At 36.5% G+C, this 17,045-nt stretch overlaps 2 protein-coding genes across 9 annotated transcripts in view; one reads left to right on the forward strand and one right to left on the reverse strand.

Annotated features, from left to right (window-relative positions):
• Positions 1-12,541, forward strand: part of SRSF10 (serine/arginine-rich splicing factor 10) — a 13,492-nt gene extending 951 nt beyond the window's left edge. Inside the window, exons 2-7 of one of the 8 annotated variants that reach the window (XM_015557246.1) lie at positions 569-673; positions 4,900-5,003; positions 6,217-6,379; positions 6,593-6,646; positions 6,781-6,882; positions 8,580-12,541. In XM_015557246.1, coding sequence (XP_015412732.1) covers positions 569-673; positions 4,900-5,003; positions 6,217-6,379; positions 6,593-6,646; positions 6,781-6,882; positions 8,580-8,622 — 571 coding nt within the window. In that variant the 3' untranslated portion in view covers positions 8,623-12,541. Of the gene's footprint in view, positions 1-568; positions 674-4,899; positions 5,004-6,216; positions 6,380-6,592; positions 6,647-6,780; positions 7,245-8,579 lie in introns of those variants that run through there. The other 7 variants (XM_015557245.1, XM_006777547.2, XM_006777549.2 and 4 more) reach the window with 7 other exon arrangements.
• A 1,291-nt stretch (positions 12,542-13,832) lies between these two features.
• The window catches only part of PNRC2 (proline rich nuclear receptor coactivator 2), a 3,558-nt gene continuing 345 nt past the window's right edge, over positions 13,833-17,045 (reverse strand). Inside the window, exons 2-3 of the mRNA XM_006777553.2 lie at positions 16,035-16,240; positions 13,833-15,559 (exon numbers count right to left, since the gene is read on the reverse strand). Of these exons, the coding sequence (XP_006777616.1) occupies positions 15,125-15,541 (417 nt within the window). The 5' untranslated portion in view covers positions 15,542-15,559; positions 16,035-16,240 and the 3' untranslated portion in view covers positions 13,833-15,124. The remainder of the gene's footprint in view (positions 15,560-16,034; positions 16,241-17,045) is intronic.

Below are 17,045 nucleotides of genomic sequence, written 5' to 3' on the forward strand. Positions count from 1 at the left end.
AGGGAAAGTAAGTAGTGATTAGCGTTCTAGAAAAACTTGCCCTTTGTCATTTGACATTTTTAAGGAGGTATATGTATTTGTAACATTACTTTCGAACTGTTTAGTGTGTTTGGCATTATTCAGAGCATAGAGTTGACTTAAAACTGTTAAACACGTTAGCAGTACCTACATACAACCTAATGCTACTATGCCTTGTGAAAAATGAAGGATGTGGATAAACAATAGAGATAAATTGTGATCAAGTACCCTTAAATGCCTGTTTTCCTGGTATTGTAAAACAGTAAGGATTTTATCATAAACTCCATTTTTTTACCTTACTAAATCTTGGATTCCAGCCTTCCTTTATCAGAAAGATACATTGCTTCTATGTATCTTTTTTATATATTCTTAAAATTGGCTCTTAATGTTGAGATTTAGAAAGCTTGTCTGTTTCAGGTCACCTAGGGACACAGACAGCCCTTTTCATTAACTGAGATAGTAAAAAAAAAAAAAGATACCTGTTTCTTACAAAGAAAGTCTTTTTAAGGAAGTGAACATAAAAATTTGGGGTCTTTTTATGATGTTTTAGGTCTGAAGATTTACGGCGTGAATTTGGTCGTTATGGTCCTATAGTTGATGTGTATGTTCCACTTGATTTCTACACTCGCCGTCCAAGAGGATTTGCTTATGTTCAATATCCTTTCTTCAGATGGCTGATTAGTGAGGGGTGTTGAAGTTTGAAATTCAAGTTTATGTAAGAGGTAACATCTAAAAAGTAGTTTACTTTTGTCCTTTAATGTCTATGTCTTCCATTTTTTAAAATTAATTCTAACTCACATTGCTCTGTGTAAGTTAATACAAAATAGTAAGACATTTAAATTCCCCTGTATGCTGCTGAAACTCAAATCAATGATTATAGCATGTGACTTAATTTGAATACACTCTTGATTTCTACCACCTTTAATGTAAGTCAAATTAAAAGTTAATATGTTCTTGTGCTTAGCAATGAAAAGTTTGGTATTCTTGTTTGTTAATTTGAATCACTTGATCGAAACAAATTGTATAACAATGAGGTAAACTCTTTAATATTGTCCCCTAATTTGCTGTCCTCTGTTGTTACCTCAGAGAATGTAAAGCTGTACAGTTATGGCGACCCCAAAGAGAAAGCATGAAAGAACCTTTAGAGTAGAGTTCAACACTTAAGGCAAGTAGACAAGCCAAAGACCTCTTAAGGATCAGGCTTGAAGAGAAGGGAGAGTTTGGGAAAAGAAAAAGTAAAGAAAAGCTGGAAGAAGGACAAGCCTAATGGGAGACAAAGCTTCGCTTTATCTACAAAAGGGGGAAAAGGTTGTTTTTCAAAGTTAAAGATAAAGCCATCTGTCATATTTGGCCAAGCATCTCATGACAAGTCCTTCTGACAAGCACTTAAAGAGTTAAAGGTCAAGATGAAGTTGAATGATGGCCAAGATTAAAGGAATCATACCTGATGTATCCTACAGAACAACTATTTTCCTTTTTTTTTTTCTTCCCTTCATGTTTTGTAAGCAGTTAATTCTCAAAATTATTCTGGTTTGGTCTAGGGACAAAACCTGTAACTTGATTTATGTGGGCCTTTGATGTTGTGATTGTGGTCTTATATAATGCACTTTCTTAGCTTTGCAAGTTAAAGTGTACCAGGATGTAATGTGTTAAGCATACAATTTAGCATATTTCTGTTTTGGACCAGGTGGTCAGATGCCATAGGATAGTAGGTAGTGCCCTTTAGAGTAGTAGCATGAGGTTCTCTGGTCAATCTGACTCCACAGAGCCATGCTTATGCTTAAAAGAAGAGAGATGCATGCACTGGGAACTACTTAGAAACGCTTCTGGTTGTGTTGCAGGGTCAGATCTGGAGAAACTACCTGTTTATAGATTTTAAAGTGGCTGCTGTGGAGCACACACATCTTCCTAACTTCTGGAACTTGGGTCTGTGGTTCCTTCTGACCATGCACTGCTTTAGCACTTATGATCAGTTGGCTCTGAGTAGATTGGAAAAGGCCTTTGGAAATCATTCCCTGGCCCAGAGTTTCACAGTGACATTACTTCACTGAGATCATCTCTCTGAGACAGGTTTGGGCTGTGTACTTCAGGCTAGGGAAATTTATTTCTTATTGCTTAAGTTCAGTAAGTCTCTTGAAATTTAACAGAGCCCTAGCCGGTTTGGCTCAGTGCTTAGGCTTGAGGACTGAAGGGTCCCAGTTTTGATTCCGGATAACGGCATATGCCTGAGTTGCAGGCTTGATCTGCAAGGGGAGGGCATGCAGGAGGCAACTGATCAATAATTCTCATTGATGTTTCTATCTCTCCCTTCCTCTGAAATCAATAAATAATGGGAAAACATTATTTAAAAAAAGGAAGAAACAGTGGAATCCTAGTGAGACTTAGTGAGCACATGTGGAAAGTTGCTACTCCCACAGGGCCAGTGATCAAGGACAGTTGTGGCAGTTTGTTGCAAAGCTGTATTACAAAGAATAAAAGATGTCTGATTTGACTTTTTTTTTTAAGTAGCAATGCATTCTGGCTTACAATGTTGTGACCTGGTTTTAGAGTGGCCTGTGACCCAGGATCAGCAGTAGTTTGACTCAAAGAGTATGTGATACTTGAGACAGAAAGAGTTGTCATCTAAAGGAAAAGTGCTTTTTTTTATACACATACTAGAGGCCCAGTGCACGAAATTTGTACACTTGGGGAGAGTCCCTCAGCCTGACCTGTGCTCTCTCGCAGTCCCAGAGCTCTCAGGGAATGTCTGACTGCCAGCTTAGGCCCACTCCCCACAGAGGCGGGAGAGGTTCCCGGTACTGACCACTAGGGGGAAGCACCTACTTTGAGCGTCTGCCCTCTGGTGGTCAGTGCACATCATAGCAACTGGTTGTTTTGCAATTCGGTTGATTTGCCTTTTATTATATAGGATAGTCTTTTCTATGCTCTTAAAGTAGTTTTTGTTTTGTTTTGTTTGTTTGTTTGTTTTTAAGAAGACTGAGTAGCAATTTCTCCATATGTGTCATCAGCGTGACATTTGGCTGCCCCTTCTGTGGCCACTTGCCTTCTCTTAAAGGTAAAGTAGAATCTTGCCATTTGTTCATCCAATCCAGGATTCTGGTTTTGAGGATAGCTAAAACTGATGATTTGGTCTCATTCATAATTTTTACACCTCTTGATCTAAGTCCCTTAAAAATTTATTACATTCTGTTGCTTGAAGTCACAAATAAATTAGTATACCCATTAAGTGAACCTGTTTCTTTTAATTATTTTAGAACCCAACTGTATTAACCCTGAAGGCTGATCTGTTACAGTATTAAATTCCCAGTCAGTCTTTGTCTTGTCATATTGAAGGTCCTATGATTTTGGACTTGGAATAACCTCTCCCTCTACATTAACTCACATATAATAATGTCCTCAGGAAGGGGAGCTGGGAACCCACATGGTCCTTAATTTATTTCAGAACAAAAAAATAGGAAATCTAGTGAGGCCAACCTTTTAGTCTCTGGGGAAAAAGAATATTAGTGTCAGCCTTGAAGGGGTCGAGAGGGAGGGAAAGTGTCACTTGGAGTAGTTTTCACTCTGCTCTCAAAAATATCTCAAATTTAAGAAATAGAAAAATAGGCAAGTTTAAATCGTGCCTTAGGATAGAATGAAAATCCACACTCAAACCTAACTAGCTCCCTTTCCAAAGCTTTTACATCAAGTACTGTTCTGAATATGTGCTTGGCTTCCATTACAATGGTGGTTTTAGGAAAGGCACTAAATTTAGACAGAATAACTGAAAAGCCAAGAGTTTGTGGTATTGCTGACATTGAGAGAACAAGGCAACTTAGCCTCTGAGAAAAAACCAGGGACCAAGAGCCCAGTTGGCATGGCTCAGGGCTGAGCATCTACGTATGAACCAGGAAGTCATGGTTCGATTCCCAGTCAGGCTTACGCCCGGGTTGCAGGCTCCATCCCCAATGTGGGGTGTGCAAGAGGCAGCCTATGAAAGATACTCATCATTGATGTGTCTCTCCCTCTCCCTTTCTGAAATCAATAAAAATATATTAAAAAAAAATGGGGACCAAGAGTTCCTGCTTTATGTTGCTAGATGATATCGAAATTCTCAGGTTAAAGGTAGTCCCAAACTCACTTCTTGGTTGGATGCTGTGTTAGTATCATTGATGTTACGGCTTTTCAGTCCAGGAATCTTTATAGAAATGGTCAGTTATTTCTTGAGAGCATGCGTGTCTGTGCATGGCTGTAATACACGTTTGGAACAGTGATATCTTGAGTATTGCTTGATTCTGTTTTGATTACATTATTGCAAGTGGCTCGTTCCCATTCTTCCCTGTGTGGTATAAAGGAAGACTACTACGTTAAGCAATAGTGTTAGATATGTTTGAGAAAAAGCAGCAAAATTTAAGGTTAATGCTTTCCTCTCGTAGGTGAGGTATATTCATTCTGCTTGCTTACACAAGAACTATTGGCATTTTCTTTTTTTCATTTGAAATAAAAATAGGAAAAACAGTTTGGTTTTATTTTTTAAGAGATTTTTGTTTTAACATACAACAGAACTGATACTTGTTTTTCTTTTTGTCTTATTTTGTAAAGTTAATTCTTAAAACAGGAAAGTTTTTTGATAGGATTATTTGGTTATTTCAGCTATAATTTATTTCAATAATAGTTTGACTATTTTTTCACATGTGTTTTCAATTGTATGCCTTGGAAATTCACAAGTGCTTTAATATTGTGAAGTATTTATAGCTGATTCAGCCAGCTAGTGAGGGGTCTGATAGATGTTCTAAAGTAATAATGAGAGATTAATAATAATGTGAATTGTTCAAGATTTTCCAAGTGAACTTTCACTCATTATCAAAGTTCGCAAAATTTCCCAAGCCCCTTAACATTTAGCACATTTGAAGATGTTCGTGATGCCGAAGATGCTTTACATAATTTGGACCGAAAATGGATTTGTGGTCGCCAAATTGAAATACAGTTTGCACAGGGAGATCGAAAGAGTAAGTACCCTTATGCCTGATACGTTTATAAAGCGTCATTTGAAAAGATAGAACAGTGGTTCTCAATCTTCCGAATGCCGCGATCCTTTAATACAGTTCCTCATGTTGTGGTGACCCCCAATTTCATTGTTACAAATTGAACGTAATTAAAGCATAGTGATTAATCACAAAAACATTATGTAATTATATGTGTTTTCTGGTGGTCTTAGATGACCCCTGTGAAAGGGTCGTTCAAAGTTTTGGGGTAGACATAAGGTAATGTGGAGATAGGAATGCCTGAATTATGTTTGGACTCTTAAGTACATTGATGCTATCAGCTGTGGCATGTTTAATATACTGGGAGTGAAATTGAAGGATAAAATTCAGAAAATTTTGGGTCTCTTGAGCTATTTTTCTTCCTTTAAAACTTAATTGGGTGGTTATGTATATAGCTATGAATTAGACTGGGAAAGGCTATATAGATTAAACCTAGAATAGATTTTATATTAGTGGTTTTTATTAGTATGCAGGTGTTAACTGTGCTAAATCAGATAGACCTGGGTTTAATCCTGTCTCAACCATTGATACCTTGAACAAGATACAAAAATATAGTGATTAAAATAGCTGAGAAGAGAGGGGGAGTGCTTAGGTAAACATAAGCTATTGGTAATCTCTAGGTCTTGGGTCGGATGATGGGTTCCTGGGTGTTCACTATGTTATTTATGCATACGTACACGCATATGTAAAATACCTGCTTCTTAGAATTGAATGAGATAACATAAATATTTAGGGGTGTGGGTGTGTCTAAGGCATTCAGTAAATGCTAGCTCTCATGCTTTTCTTTGTTGTGGCCTCTTAAAATTGTATGACAATATTTTACTGCCTTTTTTAAAATATTTTTTTAATTGATTTTGGAGGAAGGGAGGGAGAGAGAGAGAAACATCAATGATAGAAAGTCATTGATGGGCTGCCTCCTGCACACCCCCTACTGTGGGATGGCGCCTACAACCTGGGACCTTTCAGCCCACAGGCCAACACTCTATCCACTGAGCCAAACCGGCTAGGGCTATTACTGTATTTTGACACACATTGTTCATAGGTTACCAGTAAGTATTTTATCATTGTTAATTATTTTCTTAATGAATGAAAGTCAGAGTGAGATGATTCCAAAACAAAATTTAGTTCAAAAGTCATTTATATATTTCTAAGTGTTTCTGTTCTGTGTATTTCATAGCTCCAAATCAGATGAAAGCCAAGGAAGGGAGGAATGTGTACAGTTCTTCACGTTATGATGATTATGACAGATACAGGCGTTCTAGAAGCCGAAGTTATGAAAGAAGGAGATCAAGAAGTCGGTCCTTTGATTACAACTATAGAAGATCCTATAGTCCTAGAAAGTAAGTGTGATGTAGCACAGTGATCTATCAAGAAAGATTTATGTTCATTAGCTTTACATTTTTAAAAATTTTTGTGTACTTCTAATTCTATACATTGTATGCTTTGTTGAGACTAAATATTTTAAGTTTTATGCTTCACTTTTTTAATTAGAAACTTTATAAGACTGTAAATAGACATTTGTCACTGTTTGCTTTTTCTGGTGTACTTTTTAGCAGTAGACCGACCGGAAGACCACGGCGTAGCAGAAGCCATTCCGACAATGATAGGTAAATAACTTTGCTTTGAAAGAGACTTATACATTTTTTCAATTTCAGAGTGAACTTTTGCTCTAAAAATAATAAATTTGATTAATATAGAATCTAATTTTTACTCTAATTGTATCTCTCCTCTGTTTTGAAAGATTCAAACACCGAAATCGATCTTTTTCAAGATCTAAATCCAATTCAAGATCACGGTCCAAGTCCCAGCCCAAGAAAGAAATGAAGGCTAAATCACGTTCTAGGTCTGCATCTCACACCAAAACTAGAGGCACCTCTAAAACAGATTCCAAAACACATTATAAGTCTGGCTCAAGATATGAAAAGGAACCAAGGAAAAAAGAACCACCTAGATCCAAATCTCAGTCAAGATCACAGTCTAGGTCTAGGTCAAAATCTAGATCAAGGTCTTGGACTAGTCCCAAGTCCAGTGGCCACTGATAGTATAAACCATGATATTTTTAGGCATGTATCATTCATTTACTCATAGTTTGGTTTACTTAAATTATCAGGAATACAATGTTGCAATGATGCTTACAAAACATTTGTCAGTTTTCCCTGTACCAGGCAATGGTTATAATTAAAGTGATATGCTGTTGAGAAGCCACTCTTAAGAGTCCAGTTTGTTTAATGTTATGGGCAGCTACCAATTTGTGGTGTCTCTGTATATTTTTGTAAAGATTCTCATTTTTTATGCTTGAAGTATTGGTGAAAAGATGTTGGTTGACCATAATTTGCAACATTGTCTTATTAAAAATAAACTCTTATATCCATATTTGGTAGACCTGTTAACCTAGAAATATAGCTTGCTAATAAGATAGAATGATACAAAAGTGAAGTTGTAGCCACAGTACACTGAGTGATCAAACACATTTAGGTTCAGGGTGGACCTTTTTGTCTTGTTAAGATGTCTAGGCCCGTGAAAATAGTTAATTTATGACACAGTGTGGAGTAGTTCTTTTCTTAACCCCACCTTCTTAGGGAATAGAGAAATGCTTTGCAGACAAATACTTATGAAATTCACTAAGTAGCATTTCCAGGGAGATTGAGTTTTTTATTGAAACATGGAGCCTTCACTGCTTTTTTTTCTGGTTTCTAAGAAGATTTGAAATATACAAACATCAGAAAAACTCACCTTAAAATTTGAACAGGTCAATGATGACAAATAAATTTGAGGTGGAAATGATGCTCTTACGTAGTTAAGTTACTCTAAACTTGAAAGAACATTGTTGACCATAATAGCTTAGTTTTTGCTGCTGTTAAAAGCAAGTAAATTGTTTCACCGGAAGTTTGTGTACATAGTGTAAAAGAACTGAATTTTGATGCATATAGCACTAGGTGTATGTGCATTTGTATCAAAATTTGCCTACCTCTTTATGAAGGAGGCTTGTTCTTCACATCTGTTTATTTAATGTGAGGCAAATTGAAAGACAACACTCCCATTCTAGGTGATTCTCTGGTGCCATGAAAAAGAATTGACTTTAAGTACAAGTCACATCTTTGAGTCTTTGATTATCGATGTAGTACCTGACTAAAAATGAGGAAAAAATTCCCTTAACCATTCATAATTTCTAGCATTTCTCTGAGAGATCGTTTTAGGAACAATAAAAGTTACTTGATGTGTCCAGTCTCATTTCAGAATAAAAGCTAGCATCTTTAAAATTTTTAGATTGCTTGCTTGCCAGGTTATAAGAAATATTGTGGGAAAACGACTCCTTTTAGAGGATTGCTTTTTTCAATTTTGCTTTTAGTAATCTAGGCCTTGCCTGTAAAGAACAAAAGGTGGTTTTTAAATACTGTTTGTGGAATGTGTTTAAAGGGTTGATTCTAGAACCTTTGTATATTTGATAGTATTTCTAACTCTCATTTCTTTACTGTTTTGCAGTTAATGTTCATGTTCTGCTATGCAATCATTTATATGCACGTTTCTTTAATTTTTTAGATTTTCCTGGATGTATAGTTTAAACAACAAAAAGTCTATTTAAAACTGTAGCAGTAGTTTGCAGTTCTAGCAAAGAGGAAAGTTGTGGGGTTAAACTGTATTTTCTTTCTTATAGAAGCTTCTAAAAAGGTATTTTTATATGTTCTTTTTAACTAATATTGTGTACAACCTTTAAAACATCAATGTTTGGATCAAAATAAGACCCAGTTTATTTTCTGCTTGCTGTAAATGAAGCAAACATGCTATAATAAAAACAAAAATGAAGGAAATAATGATTAACTGGAATTATTATAGTTTTTAATGAGATCCTAAAATAACAATGGAAACAGTCTTTTGTAGATTGAGGAATAGTTTTAATCAGTGTTGCTCTAGGCACAACTAACTTTTTGGAAATGAATAGAACTTACCAGTAAGGTACATCTTTTACATTGTACTTAAAAATTCCTTAGGTTATGTCAAAGCCCCTTGGGTTAAATAACTTAGAGGTTATTAGTAGTGTTAAGATATGCATTAAAGTGAAATTTGGTCAGCTAATTATAAGTTTAATTGGGTAGACCAATAATTCTGCTCTCCCCAGTTCTAAACAAGATATGTTAGATCTTGTTTATGGCATGGTTTAAAAAGCTTTTACATTGATTTTGATGAGCAATTAATAAGTGGTAACTATTTTGGGGAGCTGGTTTAGATGTTTGAATTCCAGCTACTAAATAATGGCAACAATTATAGCTGATAGTTATTGAGTATTTATGATGTGCCAGACACTGTTCTAGAAGTTTTTTATGTGTTAGCTCCTTTACTCTTCACAAAACCCTATTAGAAAGATACTTTTATTTTCCCCATATCACAGATAAGGAAATTGAGGCACAAAGACAGGGCCAGATTATTGAGTCCAGACGTGGTCCTCTCATGGTTGGATGGTTATTTTTTTGTTTGTTTTCTTTTTTTAATAGACTACAATTTGAGAAAAATAGATTGAGGATATGATTCTCAGTCTCTCTAGAATTAAAAGACCTTATATTTTCATTTTTTTTTACATGTGTCTCTTATTTTTAGACTCATCTATGTTATTTCTGAAATAAGGTATCTAACAGTTTCAAAAGGACTATATTATAGTTGAACCCATGTTAGGATCCTACTGATACTGATGAGGATCCTTACACAGTGCTTTAATTTGGGGATACATACTTGAGTTATACTATTACTGAGTACCTACTGTGTGTCTGGCACTGTGCTTAATATATTAAAACATCAAGACTCAAGTGAGGGATGACACTTCACCTCCCTTTTTACATTTTGTTTTAAGCCAAATAAGCAAGAAGAGAAATGACAGATAATGCCTCAGTGAGAAAGAAAAGGTGTGCTACATAGTGTATGAGCTATTAAGGTATAACCCTGGGAACTATTGTACTATTCTCTTGAAAATCTGGCCCAGTAAGCTGCTACTCCAGTTCAACTAACAAAATCCTGTGTACCACAGAGAAGAATACAGAAAACCAAACTGACAAACATCCTTCTTTTATTTAAGACCAAACTGCAGCTGGAATTCCCAGTACAGTTCTGCTTACTGCACTTCAAGAAAGATCTGAGAAAGCGGAAAGAGAACCAAAGAAGGGCAGTTCAAGCGACCAAAGGGTGGGTGGAAGGTGCTGCAGTATGAATACTGTGTGAATATTTTGACTCTGGTCTGAAAAGATAAAAGAATGTTATTGAAACTACATGGAATAATTGAAGTCCCTTCAAGTTTGAAAGTAAGCATTTTAGGACAAATAAAAGGAAATTCAGCTTTGTACTTGTGGAAACTAATCCCTAAATCTGAATAGGTTTATATTGATTCATGGATAACAGGTCCGTAATAAATTACTGGAAACTAGGATGTCTGAATATCACGGTAGACAGCCGTAAGTCTCCTACAGTGCTTCTTTTTGGTCTGTCTGAAACTAAATTGGGTGAGAAAAGGCATGGTCCAATATAAACTTTTTCTTGGTTATCTCTTAAAGTCAGATACATTTTTGCTATTGGCAAATACTGCCTTTGTTCCAGTGCCAGTGTTTTACTGTTTAATGGTTTGCTTTGTTGGCATCTGAGTTTATTTACCTGTATGCCATGTGCAGTTTACATCTTCCTTAAACACTATTCCCAGGTAAATTCTAATTATAATACTTGACATCCAGTTAAGAGGTTCCACATCTCTTTTCACCTCTTAGCATATTCAGCAAACATTTACTGAGCCCTTACTATCAGCAAAAATTGTATCGGATAATTGGGAGGAAAATAGATTTAAAATTCACTTATTCAATGAAGGTCTGAGCACAATCTAGTGAATAACATTACAGTATGGCCTCATTGTTTTGAGGTGTATTGTTTGACAATATTTTACACCATTATCCTAATGTAATTATAAAACCCAATATACTATCAAAGATAAGTAATTTTGTGGTTACCTGCCATTAAAAAGTATCTGGTATTTTTGTTTGCATCCCGTTAATACAAATAATGAAAAAATGTTTTGATCTGTAATAAATTGATTTATTGTGCAGTGACTGTAATATACTAGAATTATATTAAATTGTTAACTGACTCCTCAAACACACATTAGGAAATAATTCCCCCCAAAGTATTTCATTTTGCATTAGATATACAGGACACTGGGTGCTATAATTAGATTATTTTGAGGCAGACAGCTGTTATCCCAACTGATTTAGTATGTTCTGTAACTGAAAATGTTCGCCAAGTTATACTTTTTAGTGATTGACATGTACATTTTGTAGGGGACATGTTCTGTGTATAGTGAATAAATAACTTTTATAGTATCACAAAATGTTTTGGATTCCTTAGTTCCTTACTAGGGTATGAGGGCGATTTGCCTATATATTGATTCCATCACTCATATTTTTGTCATGTTTCTGCCACATTTAAAGTTATTCATCTAAGAATATGGATTTGTAAAGATTTCAAAAATATAGCAGAATACACATATTAAGGGGAGGTATGAACTGGAGGTTAATGTATGTTTTTCAATCCTGAACTGGAGGTTATTTTTACTCTTAATTTTGAACTTGGCCAAGATATATAGAAAATGGCAGATTAGAGTCCTTGAGTTTTCATTTAGTTCATCTTTGTCAGTTTTGCACTGCACTTTTTTTTTTTTCCAAAAGGGCAATTTTTTTTTGTAGCTTAAACTTTTAAGGGAATCTAAGGTTCACTGAGGGGAGATTTAATAGATTTATAAGATAGGTTTAATTGCAAAAAGTATTTTGTGACTCTTAATGGAAGAGGTTAAATGTAACCCAAGCTCTCACAGCTGTTGTGACACACTTTTTCCAGGCTGGTTTCCCAAATTTCAATATTATATTGCATTTTGATCATATTCTCGTTTACAAAATCCCTGAGATATTTTGAAATAGGGAAGCTGTGACTTGAGACAGCAGAGTAGGGTAGCTCAGGAATAATCTAATGGCGTTCTGCCAGGAGGTCTAGTAAAGCCTTTAGGAATCCCAGGAAATAAACTGTTCTCACTGATAGATGAAGTAAAAGCAACCTTTTTGTCTTCATTCAACTATTGGCATCTCTAAGATGGAAAGGTTCTTCTTTCTAGGGTTTTCATTCTCTGCCCCTTCTTCCAACATTGTTAATGTTTAGTGCTTTACGTTTATGTATTCCTAACCTTTGTTTCACCCTTATATTAAAGATGGGATTTTTTGTTGTTGTTTGGAATAAAAAGCAAGGCATGTAAATTCATTTCATTGATAATTGCTAGCGTAGTTTGTTAAGTAAAAGGCCTATGTGAAGTTTTTTTGGATCACATCTCTGAATTCTAGAGAGAGAAATAAACTGGTCTAGGAGCCAAAAAAATATTGGGGCTTTCTTGTGTGTGTAAGGTTTTAAGGAGTTACACTGTCCTTGTTTTACAAAGTAATTGCCTATGAGAAAGCAATTAAACACTAGAAAACTTGCCCAAAACCCTTCCGTTTCTTTCCACTTTGTGCTTGCTTTTGGGAAGAGAACTTAACCAGAATTTAAATGTAAGGATAGGTTATGGACTCAAATTCCAAGTACTATACACTGTCATCAAAAGATGTTTAAATTTTAACACTGACTGCTATGAGGCTCAAAATATGGCTGGTTTCAGCTCTACAGGATAGGTTCCTATAAGTATATTTTGGTTTCCTCAAGTACAGTGATTATTTTATACCTAAGGTATGTGATGTTATCATTCACCTTTTATTTAGGTTATCTTAGCTGTTAAAACTTTCCCCCACCCTCAGTCCTCTATCATTCCAATCATAAATGTCTTGACACTTTTATTTATGAGAAAGGGAGAAACATCAGCTGCCTCCAATTGGGGATCCAGCCCACAACTAGGGCATGTGCTGTGTCCCCTGACTCGGAATCTGGGTGATATTTCAGCACAGGACAACAATCAAGCCATGCCAGCCAAGGCAGGGCGCTATACTTTGAAATTATGGGGTGACATTGGTTAACAAAATTACAGGTGTCAGGTATATAGTTCTACAATACATCCCCTGAATATGTATTTTTTTCTTTTTAAATATATTTTATATTTTAGGGAGAGGGAGAGGGGAGAGAAACAGTTCAGCTGCCTCCTGCACACCTCCTACTGGGGATCAAGTTAGCGACCTCTTGGTGCATGGGTTGCTGCTCAAACACACTGGCCAGGCCACGCCCTGTGTATTGTATTGTGTTTACCACCCAATTTACACTATATAAATGTATGCAAATCAAACTATCAAAGACACCTGTGCTGAAAATTGCTCAATGTCCTAAAAAACAAAAGCAAAAAAAACCTTGGCAATCCTTTGGTGTTATTCCAATGACACCAGGTATAATGGAGGGGGTAGTAATGGAGACTCAAATGTTAATTACCTACAAATCAGTTATTTCCCAGTTTGTATGAGAATATAGCCTTGCCATGCTAGTGTAGAATTTAAAGGATTACCAACAAATACTGAAACAGAAGAGGTCTCGTTCATTTTAGGAATTCTTGTGCTAATTTTTTTTCTATAAACCTAAATCACCTTAGAAGGTAGACTAGGAGATGTAATTAAACCCGTTTTACTCAGCAAATTCAGCTTTATTTTGCTTGCAGCCTTTTGCTGTTAGTCTTGAGTGGGGAGGAGGGGGATGTCTCAGGTAATTAAAACCATACCTGATCTTCAGCTGGGTTAATTATGTGCACTCTAAGAAGAAGTAGTAGGCAGTCATAGCAATATTTTATGTAACATAAAAAAAGTACTGGGTAGAAAAAGCTTTATTTTTAATTTTGTGTTCCAAATTCATATATGCAGATTTAAATACAACATAAACTTGCCTTTAGGATATGAGTTGGGCAACATTAGCTCACCTTTATTTGGAGAAATATAACTTGGTCATTCTGCCTGAAAATATCCAAAAAAAGCTGCCAAATTAGAAAGTAGGGCACTGACAATCAAATTATTTTAATGTTTTTATTGATTTTAGAGAGGGAAACATCAATCGGCCACCTCCTGTCCACTCTCCACTGGAATCACCCAGAATCTTACTGGTGACCACCTGGTCTCTGGGTCAATGCTCAACCACTGAGCCACACCAGCTGGGCTACGCTTAACAATAACAATTAAAATAGTCCCATACTGCATTTCACATCTTTTACAAATAGGAAGTGTTTTAGCAGCTTTAAAACCTTTTCAGTTATATAAAACAGTGACACTATGATTTACTTTGAAATATAGTTTATAACCAGATCAATTATACATATACTGGCACTTTAGCACAAGGGCAAACTTTATTTTGGACCTTTAAAATTAGGCCATAGTGTAAAAAAGAGTCCATGGTCTTACATTAGTGAATTCATACTAAAAATACTCTTATTTCCGTTAAGATGAATGGTAAAACTTTACATATGCTACAAGTATATTACATGTATTTACAGGGCTCTTTCTTTCCTAGGTACTTTCACATTATATAACTCCCTACTTTAAGCAAGCTTTGCAGGGATGATTTGAGGCCAATCACTATCAGAATAGCCTATGCAGTGCTATAATGCAAAAATGTTATTTTAAAAGTTACTCTGTGACCACCAAATAACTTTCTATAAAAAATGGTTTTGGCGTATTTGTTGCAGTCACCTATCCACTGCATATAATGGGGCCAATGGAGGATACAGTCTCATTCTAAATAGCTCCTACTGCCCCTTCCACATTCACCACCATTCGGTTTAATCAGTACTTTACCCCCAACAAGCAAGAGTTTAAAAAGTTGATTCCTTTAACATTCTCCAAATCTAATCTTGAGTAGTTCTGCTTAAAAGTTACTCAATTGAGAACACTTGATATAAGTACAATTATCAGTAACTTAATTATTTTAAGTGGCACTGATACTACCATTACATCACAGTGCACAGCAACACAAAACAAGACGAAGTCTGTATTTTCTACAATAATTAGTGGGGTTTAACAGATTAATTACTGAGTATTGAATTTGGTGTGAAACAATTGTCAACTACCCTGAAATATTACTCAGTTTAAACATTAGTACTTTATCTTATTTTATACCTGTACCTTAAGTAAGGTTTTCAGTTGAAATGTCATTATTTCCTTATCAGAAGGATTAAAGGAAACAGGAACCCAGTGGCTTGGTGGTTTAGGAAGCACACTTGGTGATGGTGGCTCACTAAATTTGGCTCCAGCATAGTTCTGATTCGTTTGAGACTTAAAAAGCAAGCTGGGACTTGATAAGTTGGAGTTCCAATTTTGATTATTTGGAAAGTTTTTGTTCTTCCCCCCATTTTGCATGGCCTGCCATGCAGCTGCTGATGTATTATAAGTATGTCCTCTTTCTTTTTTCTTATGAACCATCTTCATCTGGGAATTTTGATCCTTGGTCTTCTGTCTATTAAGTTGTTGGTTCTTACTAACATTTCTAGATTGAGGGGCTGGAATGTTATACCTCTCTCCACCACCCATCTTCAGCTTCTTTGTCACCTGTAAGTGAATGGAAACAAAATAAGACTTCATTAAGGAAAACTCAAAACTTTAAGGAGCTTCTAGAGTACCAACTTGTTACTCCAGAAACCTTGGGGAAGACTAAAAAATGTGCTATTCAGCCCTGGCAGGATAGCTCAGTTGGTTAGAGCATCTTCCGGATATGCCAAGGTTGCGGTTCCACCCTTGGTCAGAGCATATTACAAGCAGCAGCCAATGAATGTATAAATGAATGGAACAACAAATTTTTTTTCTCCCTTCCTCTAAAAATTAAAAAAAAATTTAAAATGTGCTATTTAGCTGCTTTAACTTCTTTATATGTTCGCACTTCACTATATGCAGTTATTACCTTTCTAAGAAAAATGACCTTACCCACAAATCTGAAAAATCCTCTACTTAAAAATAAAAACAAGTGTTTTAAGGATGAGTCTACCATAAAATGTTTACCCCATCACAACGTGGATTTTTTAAATACCTTTCAGTCTGCTTTTCAGATTGCAGGATTTCCACTGCCTGTCCTCTTCCTTGTTGCCAAGCCCAGGATAATAGATGTTGGTTTCTCTCAGATCCTCTCCTTTGTCTCAGTGCAGAAGTTCTCATGGGCCAATCTGCGGAGTTCAGCCTAAGAGCTGAGGCCAACATCTGAGTCTCCTCAGCACACACGGATGAGAGAAGTCTTAGCTAGAAAAGTAAAGTGACTTAATTCAAATAAAAAACACAGGAGAAAAAGTGATCGTTTATAGTTACTACAGAAATAGCCGACCACTTCCTGAACTTAAAGGCAGGAAATCTGAAGATGGCTTGCTTTTCCCCATAACTGTCATCACTGAACTCTTCCCCCGTTGAGACCCAGGCACCCCTCCCAGGGAATGTGGGGCCCGGACAGGCGTCCGCAAGCCCCCCATAAGCTGTTCGTATCTTCTTCCTGGGAACTTCCCAGATTCTCAAACGGCTTATGTGACCACAACGTTGAGTCAAACTAAGGAAGCATTAGCCTTTACAGCCGTAACAAGAAATTAGCTTAAAATTCGTTTTCTAAAAAGATCGTGTTACTAAAGTCCCAAGAGAATCTCATCTCTCGACACATCCGTTTTCATGAGGCCTGTTTCCCAACATGTCTAATCACGCAGTTTCCTTTGGTTCTGAACTCAACTCCCCGTTTTAAATGAGTTTTCAGACGTCAAGCCAGTTCCCGTCTTGAGCTGTAAAAATGCCTCCCGACAGTCAATATTAGACACTCAAGACTCCGTTTTTACGTGATATTCCAAGAAGTGAGAAACGAAGGTATCAGTAAGCCCTCTTGAAAGGGTAAAAGGGCCTATTTAACAGCCTTAAATAAATTACGATCTCCTGGGCCTTGAGTCATCCACAACGCGAGTCCGGAAGTTCGCTTCTTCCGCCGGGCCTCCGCCTGGCTCCGCCGGGCCCGGGAACCCGGGAACCCGGTCCTCCGGCCGCCCCCGCCCCCGCCCCGCCGGGCTCCCGG

This window comes from Myotis davidii, unplaced genomic scaffold (assembly GCF_000327345.1).
Source record: "Myotis davidii unplaced genomic scaffold, ASM32734v1 scaffold149, whole genome shotgun sequence".
Lineage (NCBI taxonomy): Eukaryota > Metazoa > Chordata > Mammalia > Chiroptera > Vespertilionidae > Myotis > Myotis davidii.